General features: G+C 44.5%; 1 protein-coding gene across 2 annotated transcripts in view; it reads right to left on the bottom strand.

Moving 5' to 3' along the window:
* LOC118393651 (tetraspanin-4-like) overlaps window positions 1-23375 on the bottom strand; it is a 92670-nt gene that overhangs the window by 15544 nt on the left and 53751 nt on the right. The window contains exons 2-3 of one of the 2 annotated variants that reach the window (XM_035786545.2): window positions 14526-14717; window positions 2735-2809 (exon numbers count right to left, since the gene is read on the bottom strand). In XM_035786545.2, the coding sequence (XP_035642438.1) occupies window positions 2735-2809; window positions 14526-14717 (267 nt within the window). The remainder of the gene's footprint in view (window positions 1-2734; window positions 2810-14525; window positions 14718-23375) is intronic. The other variant, XM_035786547.2, reaches the window with a different exon arrangement.

Here is a 23375-nt window from a genome sequence, read left to right as displayed (position 1 = left end):
ATGTGTTGAAGGAACAGATGGGAGTGTTCAAGGCCATCAGTGGAGTAGGAATGAGACCCGGCAACAGAATACTGATGAAGGATCAGAAATCAGCTCTCTGGGTAAAGTTTCCTCATTATTTCGTACTTTCTCATTTATGTTGAATCAACGTGACTGGTAGGTTGAATATTTCTGAAATAGGGCAGCAACAGACTGTACACTGTTTTTGTAACTCAGATTTCCAGCGGTCACTGATACATTTTGCGATAACGCAAGTTGACATAACCATTAACGTCATGCGCCAACTCATTTGACCACTATGACCTTGCTGAATCGTGTGTTTAGTGCTGGGCTGAAATAAAAGCCAGCACACACATCTGCCTTCCAGTGCCCGTAATGGAAAACGATGTTAAAAAAAAAAAGAACATAGCCAACAATAACAATAACATGTAACTCTCTTATGTCCATATGGAATGGCCCTGCGGTTGAAGAACATCGTAGAGTCCATTTAAACTAGCTGCTGGAGGACCATTCCCTTTTCTTTCTTCATTTCTTTCTTAAGTCCTACAGTACATCTACAGTACGCCTGGCTTTTACAGTGCTCCGGTCTTTTACCCAGTTTCTCATTGCACTGCTTTGTGTAGAACAGTTAAGAAATTAAACTGAATCATTCAGATCTGGAATGGAGGATAGGGAATCAGACATAGGGACTAGGGTGGGGACTGACATCCATAGCGGAGGGGATATAAATGGCTGAAAGCCCAGGAAGATGCTACCAATCCAGGAACTCTTCTAGAATTACACACCAAGTGAGACAAACCAAAGAATTATAATGGCTGTGGGGCAGAGGATTCAGATTTAACAGAACCTGTATGGGTTTTATTACATAACCACAGATAAAAAGCTATACACAGTACGAGAGTGGGAAAAAATCAAATACACTCAAAGGAAATAAAGAGGGAGGAGAAAAATATCAAAGGGTAGGATCATTATTTACTAAAAGGTACAGGCGGAGACTGTAGACACCAACGGCCTTGGCCCTGGCCCTCGGGGTAGCGAGGATGCCACAAGTCATGCATAATGGATTAGCCGTGGCCGATAGATTGGAGGGCGTCCCGTTATTGGCGCACCGCTTGTTTAGATGGATTGAATTTGAAATGCTGTGAATTGTACTATTGTGTCTGTGCATGCCAGTGTACTGGTGTGTATGTAGGAGCAGGATGTATGTGTGTGTGTGTGCGAATTTTATTATTAATCCCTTCCCAAGTTGGAAATGCTCTGATGTGTAGAGATGTATTTATGTTGAAAAGCCAATGCTCCTCTACTTTTCTATCCAGTTCCACAGACATGTGACTAACATAAATGGAATAATGTGTCCCTGAACAAAGGGGGGGTTAAAATCAAAAGTAACAGTCATTATCTGGTGTGGCCACCAGCTGCATTAAGAACTGCAGTGCATCTCCTCCTCATGGACTGCACCAGATTTGCCAGTTCTTGCAGTGAGATGTTACCCCACTCTTCCACCAAGGCACCCGCAAGTTCCCAGACATTTCTGGGGGGAATGGCCCTAGCCCTCACCCTCCGATCCAACAGGTCCCAGTCGTGCTCAATAGGATTTTTGACATTGCACATTGCTCTTCGCTGGTCATGGCAGAACACTGACATTCCTGTCTTGCAGGAAATCACGCACAGAACGAGCAGTATGGCTGGTGGCATTGTCATGCTGGAGGGTCATGTCAGGATGAGCCTGCAGGAAGGGTACCACATGAGGGAGGAGGATGTATTCCCTGTAATGCACAGCGTTGAGGTTGCCTGCAATGACAACGAGCTCAGTCCGATGATGCTGTGACACACCATGACAGACCCTCCACCTCCAAATCGATCCCACTCCAGAGTACAGGCCTCGGTGTAACGCTCATTCCTTCGACGATAAATACGAATCCGACCATCACCCCTGGTGAGACAAAACCGCGACTCGTCAGTGAAGAGCACTTTTTGCCAGTCCTGTCCTGTCCAGCAAAGGTGGGTTTGTGCCCATAGGCGACGTTGTTGCCAGTGATGTCTGATGAGGACCTACCTTACAACAGGCCTACAAGCCCCCAGTCCAGCCTCTCTTAGTCTATTGCGGACAGTCTGAGCACTGATGGAAGGATTGTCCATTCCTGGTGTAACTCGGGCAGTTGTTGTTGCCATCCTGTACCTGTCCCGTGTTGTTCGGATGTACTGATCCTGTGCAGGTGTTATTACACGTGGTCTGCCACTGCTAGGACGATCAGATGTCCGTCCTGTCTCCCTGTAGCGCTGTCTTAAGTGTCTCACAGTACAAACATTGCAATGTATTGCCCTGGCCACATCTGCAGTCCTCATATCTCCATGCACATTCACGCAGATGAGCAGGAACCCTGGGCATCTTTCTTTTGGTGTTTTTCAGAGTCAGTAGAAAGGCCTCTTTAGTGTCCTAAGTTTTCATAACTGTGACCTTAATTGCCTAAGCTGTTTGTGACTTAACGACCGTTCCACAGGTGCATGTTCATTAATTGTTTACGGTTCATTGAACAAGCATGGGAAACAGTGTTTAAACCCTTTACAATGAAGATCTGTGAAGTTATTTGGGTTTTTACGAATGGGGTCCTGAAAAAGGGACTTTTCTTTTTTTGCTGAGTTTATATTATTACATTCTGTGAGACTTAAACGGTACTGGAATCAACCACAATAAAAAAATAAAAATAAAAATAAGAGTGAGACGTCGCCTTACCTGGTCTTGGTAAACAAAGAAGAGCATGATGGACAGAATCTCCAAGAAGAAGATCAGCAGAAGGAGGATGAAGAACTGTGGAGAGAGAGAGGAGAGAGAGGGACAGGAGAGAGAGGGACAGGAGAGAGAGGGACAGGAGAGAGAGAAAGCGGGGAGAGAGTTGATGAGTTGACCCATCAGGCCCAGGAAACGCTCGCCAGAGACATATTACATGCCTGTGTAATATGAGATTTAACTTGAGAAAGGAAGAGTGGGGAGACAGGGGAGCAGGACAGACAAACTGTCAGGAAGAGTGAGTTCAGGAGACATGGGAGATCGAACGCCTTTAGATCATTCTGCCTTATATATATATATTTAAGACTGACAAGAGAAGAAGTGGAGGAGTGGGACAGTAATACTCAGAGAGACAGGTTGGGCCGTGATACAGTGAGCTGCAAAAGTATTGGGACACATGTATTTGGCTCTGTACTCTAGCACTTTGGATTTAAATTGATACAATGACTAAGAGGTTAAAGTGCAGACTGTTAGCTTTCATTTGAGGGCATTTTTATCCAATAATCTTTTTGAACAGTTTAGAAATGAATGCACTTTTTGCACATAGTACCCCCATTTTAGGGGACCAAAAGTATTGGGAGGAATTCACTTGTCTATTAACGTACTAAAAAGTAATGTATTTGGTCCCATATTCATAACACGCAATGATTACATCATGTGACAAATATCACACCCCCTGTTATTGTAATGGTGAGAGGTTAACATGTCTTTGGGGTATTATTTGCATCTGAAACTTTCCCACTCATCATTATTCCCGATTAATTTAGGATGATCCATAATCATGTTAGTGCCCACATTAATGTAGAAGTGGTTAGAAACATATTCTATTCTTATTTACAATTTACAATAAAAGGGACTCCAAAATGACACAATACATTATTTACCATTCATTTCTATTGTGCACAAAATACTCTGAATCACAACCAAAACAAACAGCAAAAGCATCCAACAAATTTGTCGAGTCACAAGCTCGACGTAGTCATTGCGTGATTTATTTTATTTTTTCACCAGCCAAAAGGTTTCTGCCCTAGTGCACTTCATCTCTCTCTCTCTCGCTGACTCTCTCTCTCTCTCTCCCTCCCTCTCTCCTCCTGAACTCATACAAACCAAATGGAATTTGTAGCCGGCATCAGACAAAAAAGTACTCTTGCAATATACCGAAGTCGAAACCAAATACAATTCAACAATTAAGGAAATTAGAAACAGAGAAACAGAATGAGTTGCTTCAATTAAGATGGAAGTTAGAAAACCAATTGGCTGTCAGTTAGAGAGGATGTCAGGTAGGGAGGATGTCAGGTAGGGAGGATGTCAGGTAGGGAGGATGTCAGGTAGGGAGGATGTCAGGTAGGGAGGATGTCAGGTAGAGAGGATGTCAGGTAGGGAGGATGTCAGGTAGGGAGGATGTCAGTTAGATAGGATGTAGAGAGGATGTCAGGTAGAGAGGATGTCAGGTAGGGAGGATGTCAGGTAGAGAGGATGTCAGGTAGAGAGGATGTCAGTTAGAGAGGATGTCAGGTAGGGAGGATGTCAGGTAGGGAGGATGTCAGGTAGGGAGGATGTCAGGTAGGGAGGATGTCAGTTAGAGAGGATGTCAGGTAGGGAGGATGTCAGGTAGGGAGGATGTCAGGTAGGGAGGATGTCAGGTAGAGAGGATGTCAGGTAGAGAGGATGTCAGGTAGAGAGGATGTCAGGTAGAGAGGATGTCAGGTAGAGAGGATGTCAGGTAGGGAGGATGTCAGGTAGGGAGGATGTCAGGTAGGGAGGATGTCAGGTAGAGAGGAGGTCAGGTAGGGAGGATGTCAGGTAGGGAGGATGTCAGTTAGAGAGGATGTCAGGTAGGGAGGATGTCAGGTAGAGAGGATGTCAGGTAGGGAGGATGTCAGTTAGAGAGGATGTCAGGTAGGGAGGATGTCAGTTAGAGAGGAGGTCAGGTAGGGAGGATGTCAGGTAGAGAGGATGTCAGGTAGAGAGGATGTCAGGTAGGGAGGATGTCAGTTAGAGAGGATGTCAGGTAGGGAGGATGTCAGTTAGAGAGGAGGTCAGGTAGGGAGGATGTCAGGTAGAGAGGATGTCAGGTAGGGAGGATGTCAGGTAGAGAGGATGTCAGGTAGAGAGGATGTCAGGTAGAGAGGATGTCAGGTAGAGAGGATGTCAGGTAGAGAGGATGTCAGGTAGAGAGGATGTCAGGTAGAGAGGATGTCAGGTAGAGAGGATGTCAGGTAGGGAGGATGTCAGGTAGAGAGGATGTCAGGTAGAGAGGATGTCAGGTAGAGAGGATGTCAGGTAGAGAGGATGTCAGGTAGGGAGGATGTCAGGTAGGGAGGATGTCAGGTAGAGAGGATGTCAGGTAGAGAGGATGTCAGGTAGGGAGGATGTCAGGTAGAGAGGATGTCAGGTAGGGAGGATGTCAGGTAGGGAGGATGTCAGTTAGGGAGGATGTCAGGTAGGGAGGATGTCAGGTAGAGAGGATGTCAGGTAGGGAGGATGTCAGTTAGAGAGGATGTCAGTTAGAGAGGATGTCAGGTAGGGAGGATGTCAGTTAGAGAGGTCAGGTAGGGAGGATGTCAGGTAGAGAGGATGTCAGGTAGGGAGGATGTCAGGTAGAGAGGATGTCAGGTAGGGAGGATGTCAGGTAGGGAGGATGTCAGGTAGGGAGGATGTCAGGTAGAGAGGATGTCAGGTAGAGAGGATGTCAGGTAGGGAGGATGTCAGGTAGGGAGGATGTCAGGTAGGGAGGATGTCAGGTAGAGAGGATGTCAGGTAGGGAGGATGTCAGGTAGGGAGGATGTCAGTTAGAGAGGATGTCAGTTAGAGAGGTCAGGTAGGGAGGATGTCAGGTAGAGAGGATGTCAGGTAGGGAGGATGTCAGTTAGAGAGGATGTCAGGTAGGAGGATGTCAGTTAGAGAGGAGGTCAGGTAGGGAGGATGTCAGGTAGAGAGGATGTCAGGTAGAGAGGATGTCAGTTAGGGAGGATGTCAGTTAGAGAGGATGTCAGTTAGGGAGGATGTCAGGTAGGGAGGATGTCAGGTAGGGAGGATGTCAGGTAGGGAGGATGTCAGGTAGAGAGGATGTCAGGTAGAGAGGATGTCAGGTAGAGAGGATGTCAGGTAGAGAGGATGTCAGGTAGGGAGGATGTCAGGTAGGGAGGATGTCAGGTAGAGAGGATGTCAGTTAGAGAGGATGTCAGGTAGGGAGGATGTCAGTTAGAGAGGATGTCAGGTAGGGAGGATGTCAGGTAGGGAGGATGTCAGGTAGGGAGGATGTCAGGTAGGGAGGATGTCAGGTAGGGAGGATGTCAGGTAGGGAGGATGTCAGTTAGAGAGGATGTCAGTTAGAGAGGATGTCAGGTAGGGAGGATGTCAGTTAGAGAGGTCAGGTAGGGAGGATGTCAGGTAGAGAGGATGTCAGGTAGGGAGGATGTCAGGTAGAGAGGATGTCAGGTAGGGAGGATGTCAGGTAGGGAGGATGTCAGGTAGGGAGGATGTCAGGTAGAGAGGATGTCAGGTAGGGAGGATGTCAGGTAGGGAGGATGTCAGGTAGGGAGGATGTCAGGTAGGGAGGATGTCAGGTAGAGAGGATGTCAGGTAGGGAGGATGTCAGGTAGGGAGGATGTCAGGTAGGGAGGATGTCAGGTAGGGAGGATGTCAGGTAGGGAGGATGTCAGTTAGAGAGGATGTCAGTTAGAGAGGTCAGGTAGGGAGGATGTCAGGTAGAGAGGATGTCAGTTAGAGAGGATGTCAGGTAGGGAGGATGTCAGTTAGAGAGGAGGTCAGGTAGGGAGGATGTCAGGTAGAGAGGATGTCAGGTAGAGAGGATGTCAGTTAGGGAGGATGTCAGTTAGAGAGGATGTCAGTTAGAGAGGATGTCAGGTAGGGAGGATGTCAGGTAGGGGGAGGATGTCAGGTAGGGAGGATGTCAGGTAGAGAGGATGTCAGGTAGAGAGGATGTCAGGTAGAGAGGATGTCAGGTAGGGAGGATGTCAGGTAGGGAGGATGTCAGGTAGGGAGGATGTCAGGTAGAGAGGATGTCAGTTAGAGAGGATGTCAGGTAGAGAGGATGTCAGGTAGGGAGGATGTCAGGTAGGGAGGATGTCAGGTAGGGAGGATGTCAGGTAGAGAGGATGTCAGGTAGAGAGGATGTCAGGTAGGGAGGATGTCAGGTAGGGAGGATGTCAGGTAGGGAGGATGTCAGGTAGAGAGGATGTCAGGTAGGGAGGATGTCAGGTAGGGAGGATGTCAGGTAGGGAGGATGTCAGGTAGGGAGGATGTCAGGTAGGGAGGATGTCAGGTAGGGAGGATGTCAGGTAGGGAGGATGTCAGTTAGAGAGGATGTCAGGTAGGGAGGATGTCAGTTAGAGAGGTCAGGTAGGGAGGATGTCAGGTAGAGAGGATGTCAGGTAGGGAGGATGTCAGTTAGAGAGGATGTCAGGTAGGGAGGATGTCAGGTAGAGAGGATGTCAGGTAGGGAGGATGTCAGGTAGAGAGGATGTCAGGTAGGGAGGATGTCAGTTAGAGAGGATGTCAGGTAGGGAGGATGTCAGTTAGAGAGGATGTCAGGTAGAGAGGATGTCAGGTAGAGAGGATGTCAGGTAGAGAGGATGTCAGGTAGAGAGGATGTCAGGTAGAGAGGATGTCAGTTAGAGAGGATGTCAGGTAGGGAGGATGTCAGTTAGAGAGGATGTCAGTTAGAGAGGATGTCAGGTAGAGAGGATGTCAGTTAGAGAGGATGTCAGGTAGGGGGGATGTCAGGTAGGGAGTCGGTAATTGAACGGCAATCATATCTACTGCCAAAACCTCCTTCCCTCTAAAACGTCTCAGTCTGACATGATAATGCTTGTAATGTGATCGCAGGCAATCCATCAATCAAGTTGATAGTTGACTCATTCCCATGCCACTGTTCGAATGAGAACCACATGCTGCTGAGTGAACCAACAAGCAACATTGAGCTTAGCCAATGTTAGGGCGGCAGGTAGCCTAGCGATTAAGAGCGGTGGGCCATTAACCGAAATCTTGCTGGTTCAAATCCCCAAGGTGGAAAAATGGGCTGTTCCGCCCTTGAGCATGGCAGTTGACCAACAACAACTGCTCCCTGGGTGTGGATAACATGGATGTCAATTAAGGCAGCCACCTGCACCTCTCTGATTCAGAGGGGTTGGGTTAAACGTGGAAGACGCATTCAGTTGTGCAACTGACTAGGTATTGCAAAGCCTTTGTCATCCACTTAATGCCTCACAACTGCTGGTGACTTTATGCACATGTGAAAACAACAAAAGTATGTGGCTGTGAGGGTAGCCCCCACTACAGTAGCCAAACCAGCCCTGTTATTTATGCTATGACTTGTTTCACCTCTCGTCAGGCTTTGATGATATCCTAGTTTAGTGGAGATCAATGCCTTGGCAGTGAGAGCGATGAGGAGAACTATAATGAAACTGCTGGTCGACCATTGATCTCGGGCGATTTATCGACTCTCTGTGATTCCCATTCAGCATGAAAGCTACCGAGGGTCTTTGTTGATAGACGGAAGAGGGAGGAACTGAAGGCATGCCACTGTCAGACGGTGCCTCCCAAATCAATACCTTTAGGAATCCAGCTACGTCGGACCGATAATTAACTCAGGGTGGTGGGAAGGTTACAACTGTGCCAGGTCCCAAATGACTCTCGACTGGCGGCCCTTTTGCTTTGTTGTGTAGCCACTGATCTGAAAGGATGGGCTACACGAAAGCAATGCTGTGGTGTTTTTAAAGATTGCACCAATGTCAGATTCCGGCCCACTAAGTAAAACCCAACCTTCCGCTCTTCACCTTTGACCTGGGGCTAGTCTTGCACGTCTCATTTCACACCCATAGAGATTTAGTAGAGATTTAACTCCTGGACTGTGACTTAATGCAGTGAGTCTGTGGTGGAGGTAGAAGCTTCCAGAGAGGCTGTTATTAGCCGCAGGAAGGGCTCTAAAGTGCAACCAATTGGTTCGTATGCGACCAGGAGTGTTATTTTGGGAGCACTGTGCGACTTGGAAAAAAATCTCTCAGATAATAATTGTTGTAATGATAAGGCGAGTGCAGAGTCGATGGAGTCATGGTTGCACCATCGCTACAGCGGAAACGGCTTGCTTATAGCCCAACCAGGTCAAATGACCTGACCCATATTACCGGCACCTCATTTCTATCTACCTATAGTGGATCGCAAGGGACCACATTTGACATTTATAAGCCATGTCTTGGGCCATTCTAAAACTACTCACACGTCGTTAAACATTTGTTTACACCGGTGTTGTAAAGTACATAAGTAAAACATACTTTGAAGCACTACTTAAGTCGTTTTTTGGGGGTATCTGTACTTTACTATTTTATTTTTGGCAACTTTTACTTCACTACATTCCTGAAGAAAATAATGTACTTTTTACTCCATACATTTTTCCCTGACACCCAAAAGTACTTGTTACATTTTGACAGGAAAGTGGTCCAATTCACACACTTATCAAGAGAACATCCCAGGTCATTACTGCTGTCTCTGATCTGGCGGACTCACTAAACACAAATGCTTTGTTTGTAAATTATGTCTGAGTGTTGGGAGTGTGCCCCTTGCTATCCGTCAATAAAAAACACAAGACAATTGTGTTGTCTGGTTTGCTTAATTTAAGGAATTTAAAATGATTTATACTTTTACTTTTGAGACTTAAGTACATTTGAGCAATTCCATTTACTTTTGAAACTGAAGTATATTTAAAACCAAATACTTTTAGACTTTTACTCAAGTAGTTTTTTACTGGGTGACTCACTTTTACTTGAGTCATTTTCTATTAAGGTATTTTTACTTTTACTCAAGTATGACAATTGAGCACTTTTTCCACCACTGGTTTAATACAAGAAAGGGAAAAGCTCAATGCAATGAATCAATGACAGATCTCTTGCATGTTTTCATAACCAACCTGACGTGTTTTTAAAAGACCGTGTACAATGTTATGCATCCCAATAGGGAAACAGTGCTTTTACACAATGTAGAAAACGAATATTCCACAAACGACTATGTAATATCATTGACAGGTATTCGTATCAACATTTTAGCTTTTATAATAAACAAATGCCTTTAGTCACATAATACCCACTGGGCACAGAACACAATTGAATGTCTATTACACATTGGAAACAAAGTTGATTCAACCAGTGTGCCCAGTGGATAGTTTCTTCTTTCTAGGGCACAACATGTGCTGAATGTAGCTAGAATTCATATAGGCTGTATCTCAATCAATCAAAAAATCTCATTTTCTGGTGCTACAAATGAAAATATAATTTAGAGCCCAGGCTGCAGGTTAACCATAATGGAATGTTGACCATTTTGCTCGACAACCCAGTTTACAGCGACCTGGTTCAAATTGACTGAAATGTGTTATCGGATCTGAAATGTGTCCCTACAAGACCACTTCAGAGCGGTCAGACTAGAAGTAGCAGTATACAGTGTAAAAGCATGGCAGTCCACCAAAATGGCTATTAATAAGCTCTGTTCCATATTAGTAAACTACTTAAAATGTGTGCCCAAAGCTTTGTTCCAATATGCATACTAGCAAACCACTTGAAATGTGTGCACAAGGGCAAGGCTCAGTGGTGACCTGTCATTCAGGGCAGGTGGGGCAGAGCCTGTTTTGAGCCCCATCTTTCTAGCCTGTTTGCATGTTATTTCGGCATAAATATGTCATATGATCAGTTTGCAAACAATGTAAAAAAAAACAAAAAAATTATAGTTAATAAAGCTGCTAGTAGTTAATACAAACATGGTCTCTTTTTTGCTTTCTTGAGTAAGGCAGCTCCAAAATGCGGGTGTTTCAGCTTAGCTCAGTGCTTTCTGTGGTGGTGGGGCAGCCAGTGGAAAATACAGAGCGTAGGGGTTGTTTTTTTCCAAGTTCCCAGTTGTCTTGAAAGTAGGGCCGATTTCAAGTTTTCATAACAATTGGTCATCTGCATTTTTTGGACGCCGATTATGGCCAATTACATTGCACTCCACGAGGAGACTGCGTGGCAGGCTGACCACCTGTTACGCGAGTGCAGCAATGAGCAAGTTGCTAGCTAGCATTAAACATATCTTATAAAAAACAATCAATCTTAACATATTCACTAGTTAACTACACATGGTTGATGATATTACTAGTTTATCTAGCTTGTCCTGCGTTGCAAATAATCAATGCGGTGCCTGTTAATTTATCATCGAATCACAGCCTACTTCGCCGAACAGGTGATGATTTAAGAAGCGCATTCGCGAAAAAAGCACTGTTGTTGCACCAACGTACCTAACCATCAACATCAATGCCTTTCTTAAAATCAATACACAAGTATATTCTTTTAAACCTGCATATTTAGTGAAAAGAAATTCATATTAGCAGGCAATATTAACTAGGGAAATTGTGTCACTTCTCTTGCGTTCTGTGCAAGCAGAGTCAGGGTATATGCAGCAGTTTGGGCAGCCTGGCTCGTTGCGAACTGTGTGAAGACCATTCCTTCCAAACAAATACATTTTCCAGAATTTTACATAATTATGACATAACATTGAAGGTTGTGCAATGTGACAGCAATATTTAGACTTAGGGATGCCACCCGTTCGATAAAATACGGAACGGTTCCGTATTTCACTGAAAGAATAAACGTTTTGTTTTCGAAATGATAGTTTCCGGATTTGACCATATTAATGACCTAAGGCTTGTATTTCTGTGTGTTTATTGTATTATAATTAAGTCTATGATTTGATATTTGATAGAGCAGTCTGACTGAGCAGTGGTAGGCAGCAGCAGGCTTGTAAGCATTGATTCAAACAGCCCTTTCCTGCGTTTGCCAGCAGCTCTTCGCAATGGGGCGGCAGGGTAGCCTAGTGGTTAGAGCGTTGGACCGGAAGTTTGCAAGTTCAAACCCCCGAGCTGACATGGTACAGATTTGCCGTTCTGCCCCTGAACAGGCAGTTAACCCACTGTTCCTAGGCCTTCATTGAAAATAAGAATTTGTTCTTAACTGACTTACCTAGTTAAATAAAGGTTTAAAAAAATAAAACCGCCTTCCTGTTCAAGTTGAGTCCAAAAATGTATTGTACGCTGCTGCATAAATGATGTAATAATCCAGGGGGATGTGTATACTGTAGCTACAGTAATAAAGTAATACTAAGTGTATGTTGTGCAGTAAACTGTTAGTAGCACATGTGCCTCACCCTAATAATTTGGTCCCTTTTCCCCTCCAAATTTTGCCTACAGTCCTGACTTGGTGGTGCACATGTATAGCCTGTTTTAGATAAATATAATCATTGAATATTGTAAGAGCTTTCATTGTCTGCTCATATGCCCCCTTTATTTATCCAACGGTTCTGACTCTGTGTACTATGCCATAGTTTGTATGTCTCAATTGTCAGTAGAAACCACATTTGTTTAAGCAAGTCAGCCATATCAACCCCCTTGGGTTGTGCCGTGGCGGAGATCTTTGTGGGCTATACTCAGCATTGTCTCAGGATGGTAAGTTGGTGGTTGAAGATATCCCTCTAGTGGTGTGGAGGCTGTGCTTTGGCAAAGTGGGTGGGGTTATATCCTTCCTGTTTGGCTCTGTCCGGGGGTGTCCTCGGATGGGGCCATAGTGTCTCCTGACCCCTCCTGTCTCAGCCTCCAGTATTTATGATGCAGTAGTTTATGTGTCAGGGGGCTAGGGTCAGTTTGTTATATCTGGAGTACTTCTCCTGTCCTATCCGGTGTCCTGTGTGAATTTAAGTATGCCCTCTTTAATTCTCTCTTTCTTTCTCTCTCTCGGAGGACCTGAGCCCTAGGACCATGCCTCAGGGACTACCTGACATGATGACTCCTTGCTGTCCCCAGTCCACCTGGCCGTGCTGCTGCTCCAGTTTCAACTGTTCTGCCTGTGATTATTATTATTTGACCATGCTGGTCATTCATGAACATTTGAACATCTTGGCAATGTTCTGTTATAATCTCCACCCGGCACAGTCAGAAGAGGACTGGCCACCCCTCATAGCCTGGTTCCTCTCTAGGTTTCTTCCTAGGTTTTGGCCTTTCTAGGGAGTTTTTCCTAGCCACCGTGCTTCTACACCTGCATTGCTTGCTGTTTGGGGTTTTAGGCTGGGTTTCTGTACAGCACTTTGAGATATCAGCTGATGTACGAAGGGCTATATAAATACATTTGATTTGATATCTGAGCTGAATGTGTGAGGATCGAAGCTGGAGACGAGGGTACAGGGAGAACATTTAATAAACAATGGACATGAGACAGAACAGGAACCGAGTCTAGAAAGGGGAAACATAACATCAATGCTGACACAGGGAACAAACTGAGGAGCAGACAGATATAGAGGGGGTAATCAACAAAGTAATGGAGTCCAGGTGAGTCTAATATTGCACTGCTGTGCTTAATGATGGTGACAGGTGTGCGAAATTAAGGGCAGCCTGGCGCCCTCAAACGCCAGAGAAGGAGAGTGGGAGAAGGTCTGACAGAATGAACTATTTCGCTGCCAGACACGGCTTCCCTGAAAGCCAGGTGTAGCAGTGGTAAGGTGTTGGGACTCTGCTGTTGGGACAGCTTTATGTAGGCCCTAAAAGTGTGTGGGCACCGTTTGTCACCGTTATAGGGCAATTAATGTATTGTTTAGTGTTGTGTAGTGGGTTTGCTGGCATGCATCTAAAACATGTTTGTTTTTTTGCCCCAGCAAGATTTACATGCTAAAATCGCCACTGGCAAGGCTACATGTCCATAATCACATTCTGTATCACTTAGAATGAATCAATGTAATTGGCATGCATTCTAAGTGATCTACTAGTGTGGATATTAGAAAAAAGCTTTGTATTCTCCAATGAATCTCATGGAGATAATGGAATAAAACATGAAAACATATCCTCACTAATAGACTGACAAGACGTTCAGTACACAACTGTTGTAAAATGCCGCCCACAACAAGTTATTACCATGTTACAAATTACCACTCAACCGTATTACTTTTAATCCCGATACATATCAAGCACGAAGCACCACAGCACTTCAACAATTAGCACTTAATCTATTTCCCCTCAATGATCAGTTCAGTTATCAAATCTCTAATTGCTCTTTTAATGAAAGCAGAGGGTTAGAGCTGTCTATTTCGAAATCGATGTGAAAGCTCAAGATGATTCGTCAGTCGCTGCGAAAAAGCCTTTGCGAACATCGTCTTCCTATCAAATCGACACAGCGGTCCAACCGGCTAGGCATTCTGGGAGAATGTCAAGGCTGATACTAATGATGGGCTTTAGCGCTACGATATGTTTGATGGTCGGTCCCATGGGGCCAGTAATTGAGCCACCTGCTGCGCTGCTGTCAAACTTTTTTTAATTGCTAGGTTTAAAGGCTAAGTTAACAGACTTTTAGTCATTCGAAGTAAATCAAACTATATGGTTTGTTATAACGATGCGAGACTTGTTCTTGGCAACCAGAGACAATTATGACTTGAAATAGTGTTTTTAATGGAAAGATCTTCATGGTGCTTGGAGTTATGAATGCTGGTCTAATGTTCCCGCATGGGCCGCATATACTGAAACTACATAATATGTCACTGTCTGTTGATGTTGACATCTGTATGTTGCTTTGGATAAAAGCATCTGCTAAATTACAATTTAAAAAATGTGAATATAACATGATGCTTACTGCAGAAATGTGAATGTCTATAAAAGCTAATTATCACAGTTATTTTTGTCAACAAGAGTGGCAGATACTCTTTGTTAGATACTCACACTCAGCAATAGCGGACGACTTTCTTTGACAGCTCCGACACAGCCAAGGCAACCAATCACCATGATGATGGTCCCGACCGCAATGAGTAGATTGGCTGCTGAGAGGGATGGGAGGGATGAGGAGAGTGTGGCAAAGTTGCCCTGGGTCACTGACAGCCATACCCCCACGCCCAGTATTCCACAACCCCCCAACTGTCAGAGAAAGAAGGGGGAGAGAGAAAGACAAAAGGAAGAAAGAAAGAAAAAATTGAGAAAGTGAGTAGCATAAACAAAAAACACAACATGATTATTTGGTGCACACATATTGCCCGGCATGCTCAACCAAGACTTGAAGACTCAATTTGCATGGCTAAATATGTGATTATTGTTTTTCTCCCGCACTTCTATGCCCAACTGTAGCACAACAGCAGATCTTTTTAATCAGCTCTTGAGCTCAAAGTAGGGCAGGTCATGAATAAAACGGCTCTGAAGCGTTGTGTGCTGCCGCTCCAATCACTTAAGACAGGTTGGTGCAAGTCATCCATCACCATCCACCATGATCAGAATATTAGAACAGCTGAGAATTAGAAGATGATTATACCGCAGTCTCTCCTCATACCCCTGAGAGAGAAGTCAGAAGGGCATCATAGTCAGAGAGAGGGAGAGCGATAGGAAAGGAGAGAGAGAGAGAGAGGAAAGAAGAGAGAGAAAAGACCGAGCATTTGGTAGACAGAGACAGACAGGGTACTGCATTAATGTACATGAAATAACAATGACAAGTTAAAACAGACATGCTCCCAAGGCCCTATGTTATTGACACATACAGTAGCGCTTTACATGCTCTGTGCCTCAGTTGGTACAATGTCATACTTAAATATCACATGCTCTGTGCCTCTGCTAGTACAACATCTCCATAACATACTGCTGCTGAGAGGGCCTCATACTGACAGCCACAGTATGTGGACTGCCCTATAACCCTGAAAATGTGATGGAGAGAGATGTACAGATCAGACTGCCTGACAGTGCTAGAGGGATGATAGGAAAATGATCTCGGGAGTTCTGTGAAGGCTCCCGTCTGCCCTCCTTATGAGACTACACTCCTCTTTTCATGGTTCATGAATCCATGGTGTTCTATGTGAGACTCTGCTTGCGTCCCAAATGGCACCCTATTCCCTATATAGTGCACAACTTTTGACCAGAGCTTTATGTGACCAGGTCAAAAGTAGTGCACTACATAGGGAATAGGGTGCCATTTGGGATGTACCCTCCATGTCGTAGTACTTTTAAGAGTTAATTTGCTGAGAAAAAAAAACTCTCAAAGGCTATTCATTGTGAGGCCAGACTGCCGTCCCTTTCAATCAATGAGTATTATTCAGTGTGTTGGTTATACTCGAGCACTTACTTTTGTTAAATTAAACTGCACCTGTACATAGCCCATCTATAATTTAGCCCAAACAACTACCTCTTCCCCTACTGTATTTATTTATTTATTTTGCTTCCCATTATTTCTATCTCTACTTTGCACATTCTTCCACTGCAAATCTACCATTCCAGTGTTTTACTTGCTATATTGTATTTACTTTGCCACCATGGCCTTTTTTTTGCCTTTACCTCCCTTATCTCACCTCATTTGCTCACATCGTATATAGACTTCTTTTTTCTACTGTATTATTGACTGTATGTTTGTTTTACTCCATGTGTAACTCTGTGTTGTTGTATGTGTCGAACGGCTTTGCTTTATCTTGGCCAGGTCGCAATTGTAAATGAGAACTTGTTCTCAACTTGCCAAACCTGGTTAAATAAAGGTGAAATAAAATGATGATGGTGTTATGCTATAGATGTAAAATGAAAACTAATAAAAGCAACAACAAAAAAGTAACTATCAAAAGTAAACAACGGCAGTTCTATAGCTATTTCCAAACAATGTCAATGTAGCCTACAATCTTATAAATTGAAAAGCACATGCTTGAGAGAGTATATGTACATTCACAGTTTTTGACCAACTATTTCCGTCAAGTCCAACGTATACAGGACACACAGCAACTGCCTGTGCAATGCTGCAAGGCAAACTCGGCACACAATTGGATACAAATGTATACTGAACAAAAATATAAACGCAACATATAAAGTGTTGGCCCCATGTTTCATGGACTGAAATAAAAGATCCCAGAATTTTTCCATACGCACAAAAAAGCTTATTTCTCTAAAATGTGGTGCACAAATTTGCAGTTTTATCACACAACACAATGCCACAGATGTCTCAAGTTTTGAGGCAGTGTACAATTGGCATGCTGACTGCAGGAATGTCCACAAGAGCTGTTGCCAGAGAATTAAATATTAATTTCTCCACCAAAAGTAACGTCAAACATTGTTTGGCAGTATGTCCATCCAGCCTCAAAACCGCAGACCACGTGTAACCACGCCAGCCCAGGCCCTCCTCAACCACAGACCACGTGTAACCACGCCAGCCCAGGACCTCCACATCCGGCTTCTTCACCTACAGGGATCATCTGATACCAGTCACCTCGACAGGAAAAACTCATTCTGATTGGTTGGGCCTGCCTCCCCAGTGGGTAGGCCTATGACCCCTCAGGGCTACCCATGGCTGCGCCCCTGCCCAGTCGTGTGAAATCCATAGATTAGGGCCTGATTAATTTATTTCAATTGGCCGATTTCCAGAGTTGAAAAAATATCAGCACCAACATGTCTCCTTCCTTTCCTCATGGTGTACTAAATTTCACCTTAAACTTAGGAATCTCGCTCTCTTTATCGGCAATTAACTAGATCATATCCCGGGGGAAATGTATGTAATTAAACGTCCCAATTGGCAAGACAACTTAATTCCAGACATTTGCATAAATACGGCACGATTAAAACACTGCCCCACTTTTGTACTCGCATTCGGATGACAAAAACGCTTGAGGGGAGAAATACTAGTAATGGGTCGTTTGCCAGCTAACAGCTCTTTTTGAAGAATTTTGGGAAGCAAATCGCATCGTTGAAAGAGCTGTTCACGTGGCTCCCTGATTTACATACCGCTACTACTGCTTTTTGAGCTTCAAACAACGATTATCTGCAAATAAGTTACAAAATCATTATCTGAAAATGGTAAATTCTCACTGCAGAACCATAAATAGTGGGGAGAACACGTCATTCTGGTCCACGCTTATGTGTAAATAATAATTTGAATAATTTGTCCAGATAAAAAAGTACTTGAACGTGCATATCACGATCTGACATAATGGTAGCCTACTTTTTGTGCTTTACATGAGTGATTTTCAAGCATTTTGAATTAAGAGCCGGTTGGGAGCCTAATGATGCATCTCTTTTACGTGAACAGAGCCAAATGATGATGCTCATTCGAAAAGAGTCCGAATGCCCATCACTAAGAAATACGGGTGTATTTTCAGTTCAAATTCGGTAGGGAGTTCATTGTTTACATGACACCACAGAGGCGTTGTGTCTAGTGGACGAGCTGCATATCAAAAGGGTCTCAGCACTGAAATGTAGCCCTATTTATTTCTAACCAATCTGTATTTTGGCAGAGGGGGTATTATGCATCATGCAGTGTTATGAATTGGATGATAGCCCGTTTTACAGCACAATGTGAGATGATTTCTAGCAGTGGTAAAAACAGAGCATTCCCCTCCCCCAAAAAAATAACATCAAGGTTTTTATTGAATATTCAATTAGGGACAGGTTGGGTCCCACATCATCAGGTTCAATCTGGATTTGATGAAACGTTGAAGTTGTTGATCACCGCAAGTCGTTTCTTGTAAGCAGCTAAGAACAATTCACCATACTTAAAGACTATAGGCTACATCTCAGGAGTTCTGTAACGTTAAGAGAAACCCAGTACATTTGTAATTAGATTTAGATGTGTATTAAAACAAATTGTTTATTCCACTTTCGGCATGGAAAATATTGCAAAGGTGTTCAGTAATTATTGCTTCTGCATAATTATCAGTGATTAATTGGACTAATTCATCAACTCAGTAAAGGACTCGTCCTTTTGAATCTCTCACTAGCAGCGAGTTGGTTCAACACCAAACTAAGACAGATGATTGGGCTCCCGGGTGGCGCAGCGGTCTAAGACACTACATCTCAGTGCAAAAGGTGTCACTATAATGCCAGCTTCGAATCCAGGCTGTATCACATCCGGCTGTGATTGGGAGTCCCATAGGGGCGGCGCACTATTGGCACAGCGTCGCCGGAGTAGGCCGTCATTGTAAATAAGAATTTTGCCTAGTTAAATAAAGGCTAAATACAATTAGTGAGTCTAAGCAGATTGTTCATTCTTTGTTAAGTGGGTTGAAAGAGGGAGCTGAATCGCCCCTGAGGCCTTCTGGTGTCTATAGCTAAAATTGGTGCCAAACAAACAGTTTTTTTTTACCCTGTTCCCATAATCTGTTTGTTTGGTCTTGCCAACTCCTATATGACAATGACCATAGGAGTTGGCAAGACGGCACAATCAGATCTGGGACCAGGCTACTGATTTGTATCTTCTTACATATCAGTATTCAGAACATCATCTCTATACTCCAGATGTTATAGATCACTATCCAGGAGTCCCCACAGTAATGCTGTATGTATTATCTGCCAAATGTGTCCCTCCGCTCTGTCACATCTCCCACAATCTGTTTGTATATGTGGGAGTTAGAATAGATAAAGGGAAAATGCTTTCGGTATGCATTTATAGTTTGTTGTGCTAGTGGGTAAATCTGTCATTTATATCCAGATCTCAGATATTGGAATTTAGACACTCCTATTCCCAAGCAATGTAAGAAAGCATCAAAGGAGGAAATGTTTCAGGGTGTGATTTGGTGTCATCATACAAAAAAGTGTGGTGGTAATTTATGACAGAAGAAAGCAGAAAAGCCAGTAATGCTTTCTCAGCGTTTGAATAGACAAAAAAATGATGACTATACGGACTCTGCAGTTGTTGCAGAGTAATATACAGTATCTCCTTCTAGAGTAGAGCCAGGGTTCATAAATAATAATACTCTTAGAGGCAAATTATCAGTCATGCATTTGTACCCCCAAAAAAGAAATGGAGGCACACAGGAGAGCATCTGATACACAGCCTGAGGACCAGTGGAGCTCTTGAATATGTCCTGGTAGTGCTAGCAAGCTACATCCTACATCCCCCTACTACTGTATTGAAAGGCTAAAGGGCCTTGAATATTAAGATGCTCTCATCCCCAATACTATAATGTTTCCCCTTCATGGTGAATAGAGAGCTCCCGGCTAGCAGCTAACCTCTTCACCACCTTGGCCATGTTATCATCCCTAGCTTCCAAACAGACACCATTACTCCTCGTTCTCCACCGTGAAAGCCCACGTGCTGCGAGTATTCCGGCAGGTGCTACACATTGGTGGTGGATGGGGTAATTTACCTAATATACAATGGAAAGTGTTTTGAGACCTTGGCGAACATAAAATGCAATTTATCACTCAGGCGGCGGTTCATTCAAGACAGAGGTCCCAATTCAATCTAAATCTAAACGCTTGTCATTAACAAGAACGCAATCCAGGGAAAGAAGGATGCATTGCATCTTGAGACCATTGCATCTTGAGACCATTGCATCTTGAGACCATAGCTTTTTTCGGAGTATAGCCAAGTGGCGGTTTGAAACTGATTCAGATTGTTTAATAGTCACAGGGTTGCAGGTGTGATTGCAGCGTACAGTGAAACTCTTATGCTTCGAGCTCCAACATGCAGAACTAGTGAAATAAAATAATGAAAATGGTCATAAAAAAAATATAGAAATAGCACTATATTTTCATAATAACAACTGAGGCAGAGATTAATAAATAAATGTCCATTGGGGTGGAGGCAGAGTAAAGACTGTTGGGGGGGTGAGGTGGATTGACCATAGGGGGAGCAGAAGCACGATCATTGAGTGAAATCAAACCAAAAAGTAATAATATAAATATTAACAACAGCAACAGTGATGAATGTCATTGGAGTGGGGGCAGAGTAATGTAATGAGAAAGAATGTCCATAGGGGGAGTAGCAGGTAAGATAGGTGAGAGTTGAGGGTGTCCATAGGGGGAGTAGCAGGTAAGATAGGTGAGAGTTGAGGCTGTCCATAGAGGGAGTAGCAGGTAAGATAGGTGAGAGTTGAGGGTGTCCATAGAGGGAGTAGCAGGTAAGATAGGTGAGAGTTGAGGGTGTCCATAGAGGGAGTAGCAGGTAAGATAGGTGAGAGTTGAGGGTGTCCATAGGGGGAGTAGCAGGTAAGATAGGTGAGAGTTGAGGGTGTCCATAGGGGGAGTAGCAGGTAAGATAGGTGAGAGTTGAGGGTGTCCATAGGGGGAGTAGCAGGTAAGATAGGTGAGAGTTGAGGGTGTCCATAGGGGGAGTAGCAGGTAAGATAGGTGAGAGTTGAGGGTGTCCATAGAGGGAGTAGCAGGTAAGATAGGTGAGAGTTGAGGGTGTCCATAGGGGGAAGAGCAGGGGGAGGGGAGCAGGTATCTGACTAGAGGTGGCTATTCAGCAGCCTGATGGTCTGAGGGTGGAAACTATTGGCCAGTCTTTTTTTCCCGCCATGATGCTCCTGTACTGCCTGCGTCTGAGTGATTGAAGCGGGGAGAACAGGGCGTGGCTTAGGGGACTGGGGTCCCTGATGATCTTCTTGGCCTTCATGCAACACCTGGTGTTGTAGGTGTCCTGTTGGGCAGGCACCGTGTGCCCAATGGTGCGTTTGACTGCATGTATAGCCCTGTGAAGGGTCTTGCGATCCGCGGGGGTGGAGTTGCCGTACCAGGCTGTGATGCAGCCTGACAGTATGCTCTTGATGGTGCTCCTGTAGAACACTGTGAGAGCCCTCGGGGGACAGGCCAAATGTCCTCAGCATCCTGAGGTTGAAGAGTCGCTGTCGTGCCTTCTTCACTACGGTGTCCGTGTGGTTCGACCGTTTCAGCTTCTCGAACACAAGTATACAGCGGTGGTGCATAATGGAATGTGTCAAGCCTCTGGTGCCTTTGGAAATTCCACCGAATGCTACAGCTGCTTGCATTGACGCACATGGGAAGAGCTCCAGCAAGCATGGTTTACAGAAGGCGGAGTACGATTGTCTCTCTGGAGTACAGCACAGCACAGCACCAAACAAAACAACACAGCCCCTGCAAAACCATATAAATAAACTGTAGCTGTTAGAAAGAGGTAGCGAGGAAGAAAGATGGAGAGAGAGATAGGAAGACAAGGAAAGAGAGCGAGGGAGGGAAAGAAGGAAAGAGAGAGGGGGGAGGGAGAGAAAGAGAGAAGCCAATGGTAATCAATAATGTTCTCTAGGGGATTCTCCCTGGTTCCTCCTCCTCGTCTTCCTACTCCTCCTCCCTTATTCCAATAGCATGTGCCACACACAAACACACATGGCTCACACCCACACACAAAAGCATGTAGTGTGCACACAGCAAACACACCACGCGGCCCACACACAGGTACCCCAGGGTCTAGGCTCATTATATTGACTATGCTTGGAGAGAACAGTGATTTGTTGTGGTAGCTTCCCAGTTTGTCAGACCTTGTCGACACTCCCTTGTGACAGCAATTATCTCTGTCCACAGCCATGTCACTCAGCAAGGGCCCGGGTCTGCGGGATTAATATGCTAGGTATATTTAGCTAACGTTGTGTTTAAGCTAAACCATTTGAAGTACACTGAACAAGATATACATGCAAAATGCAACAATTTCAAAGATTTTACTGTGTTATAGCTCATATAAGGAAATCAGTCAACTGAAATACATTCATTAGGATCCTAATCTATGGATTTCACATAACTGGGAATACAAAATATGCATTTGTTGGTCACAGATACCAACAACAACAAAAAAGGTTGGGCCATTTGCCTCATGCCTCACGACACGATCTCCTTCGCATATACTTGATCAGGCTGTTGATTGTGGCCTGTGGAATGTTGTTCTACTCCTCTTCAATTGCTGTGTGAAGTTGCTGGATATTGGCAGAAACTGGAACACGCTGTCGTACACATGTCTGGTGAGTATGCAGGCCATGGAAGAACTGGAATATATGCGATATGAGACCGTGCATTATCATGCTGAAATATGAGGTGGTGGCGGAGGATGAATGGCACGACAATGGGCCTCAGGATCTTGTCAAGGTATCTCTGTGCATTCAAATTGCAATTGTCCACAGCTTATGCCTGCCCATACCACAACCCCACCGCCACCATGGGTTCTGACTTAGAATATGTGGACAACTACAAATACCTAGGTGTCTGGCTAGACTGTAAACTCTCCTTCCAAACTCACACCAAGCATCTCCAATCCAAAATTAAATCTAGAATCGGCATCCTATTTCGCAACAAAGCATCCTTCACTCATGCTGCCAAACATACCCTCGTAAAACTGACCATCCTACCGATCCTTGACTTCGGCGATGTCATCTATTAAATAGCCTCCAACACTCTACTCAACAAATTGGATGCAGTTTATCACAGTGCCATCCGTTTTGTCACCAAAGCCCCATATATTACCCACCACTGCGACCTGTACGCTCTCGTTGGAAGGCCATCGCTTCAAACCCACTGGCTCCAGGTCATCTACAAGTCTCTGCTAGGTAAAGCCCTGCCTTATCTCAGCTCACTGGTCACCATAGCACCACCCACCCGTAGCATGCGCTCCAGAAGGTATATCTCACTGGTCACCCCCAAAGTCAATTCCTCCTTTGGCCGCGTTTCCTTTCCCGTTCTCTGCTACCAATGACTGGAACGAACTGCAAAAATCACTGAAGCTGGAGACCCATATCTAACTCACTAGCTTTAAGCACCAGCTGTCAGGGCAGCTCACAGAGCACTGCACCTGTACATAGCCCATCCAACTACCTCATCCCCATACTGTATTTA

Source organism: Oncorhynchus keta, chromosome 14 (assembly GCF_023373465.1).
Source record: "Oncorhynchus keta strain PuntledgeMale-10-30-2019 chromosome 14, Oket_V2, whole genome shotgun sequence".
NCBI classification, from domain to species: domain Eukaryota; kingdom Metazoa; phylum Chordata; class Actinopteri; order Salmoniformes; family Salmonidae; genus Oncorhynchus; species Oncorhynchus keta.
This window is presented reverse-complemented; position numbering and strand designations above follow the sequence as displayed.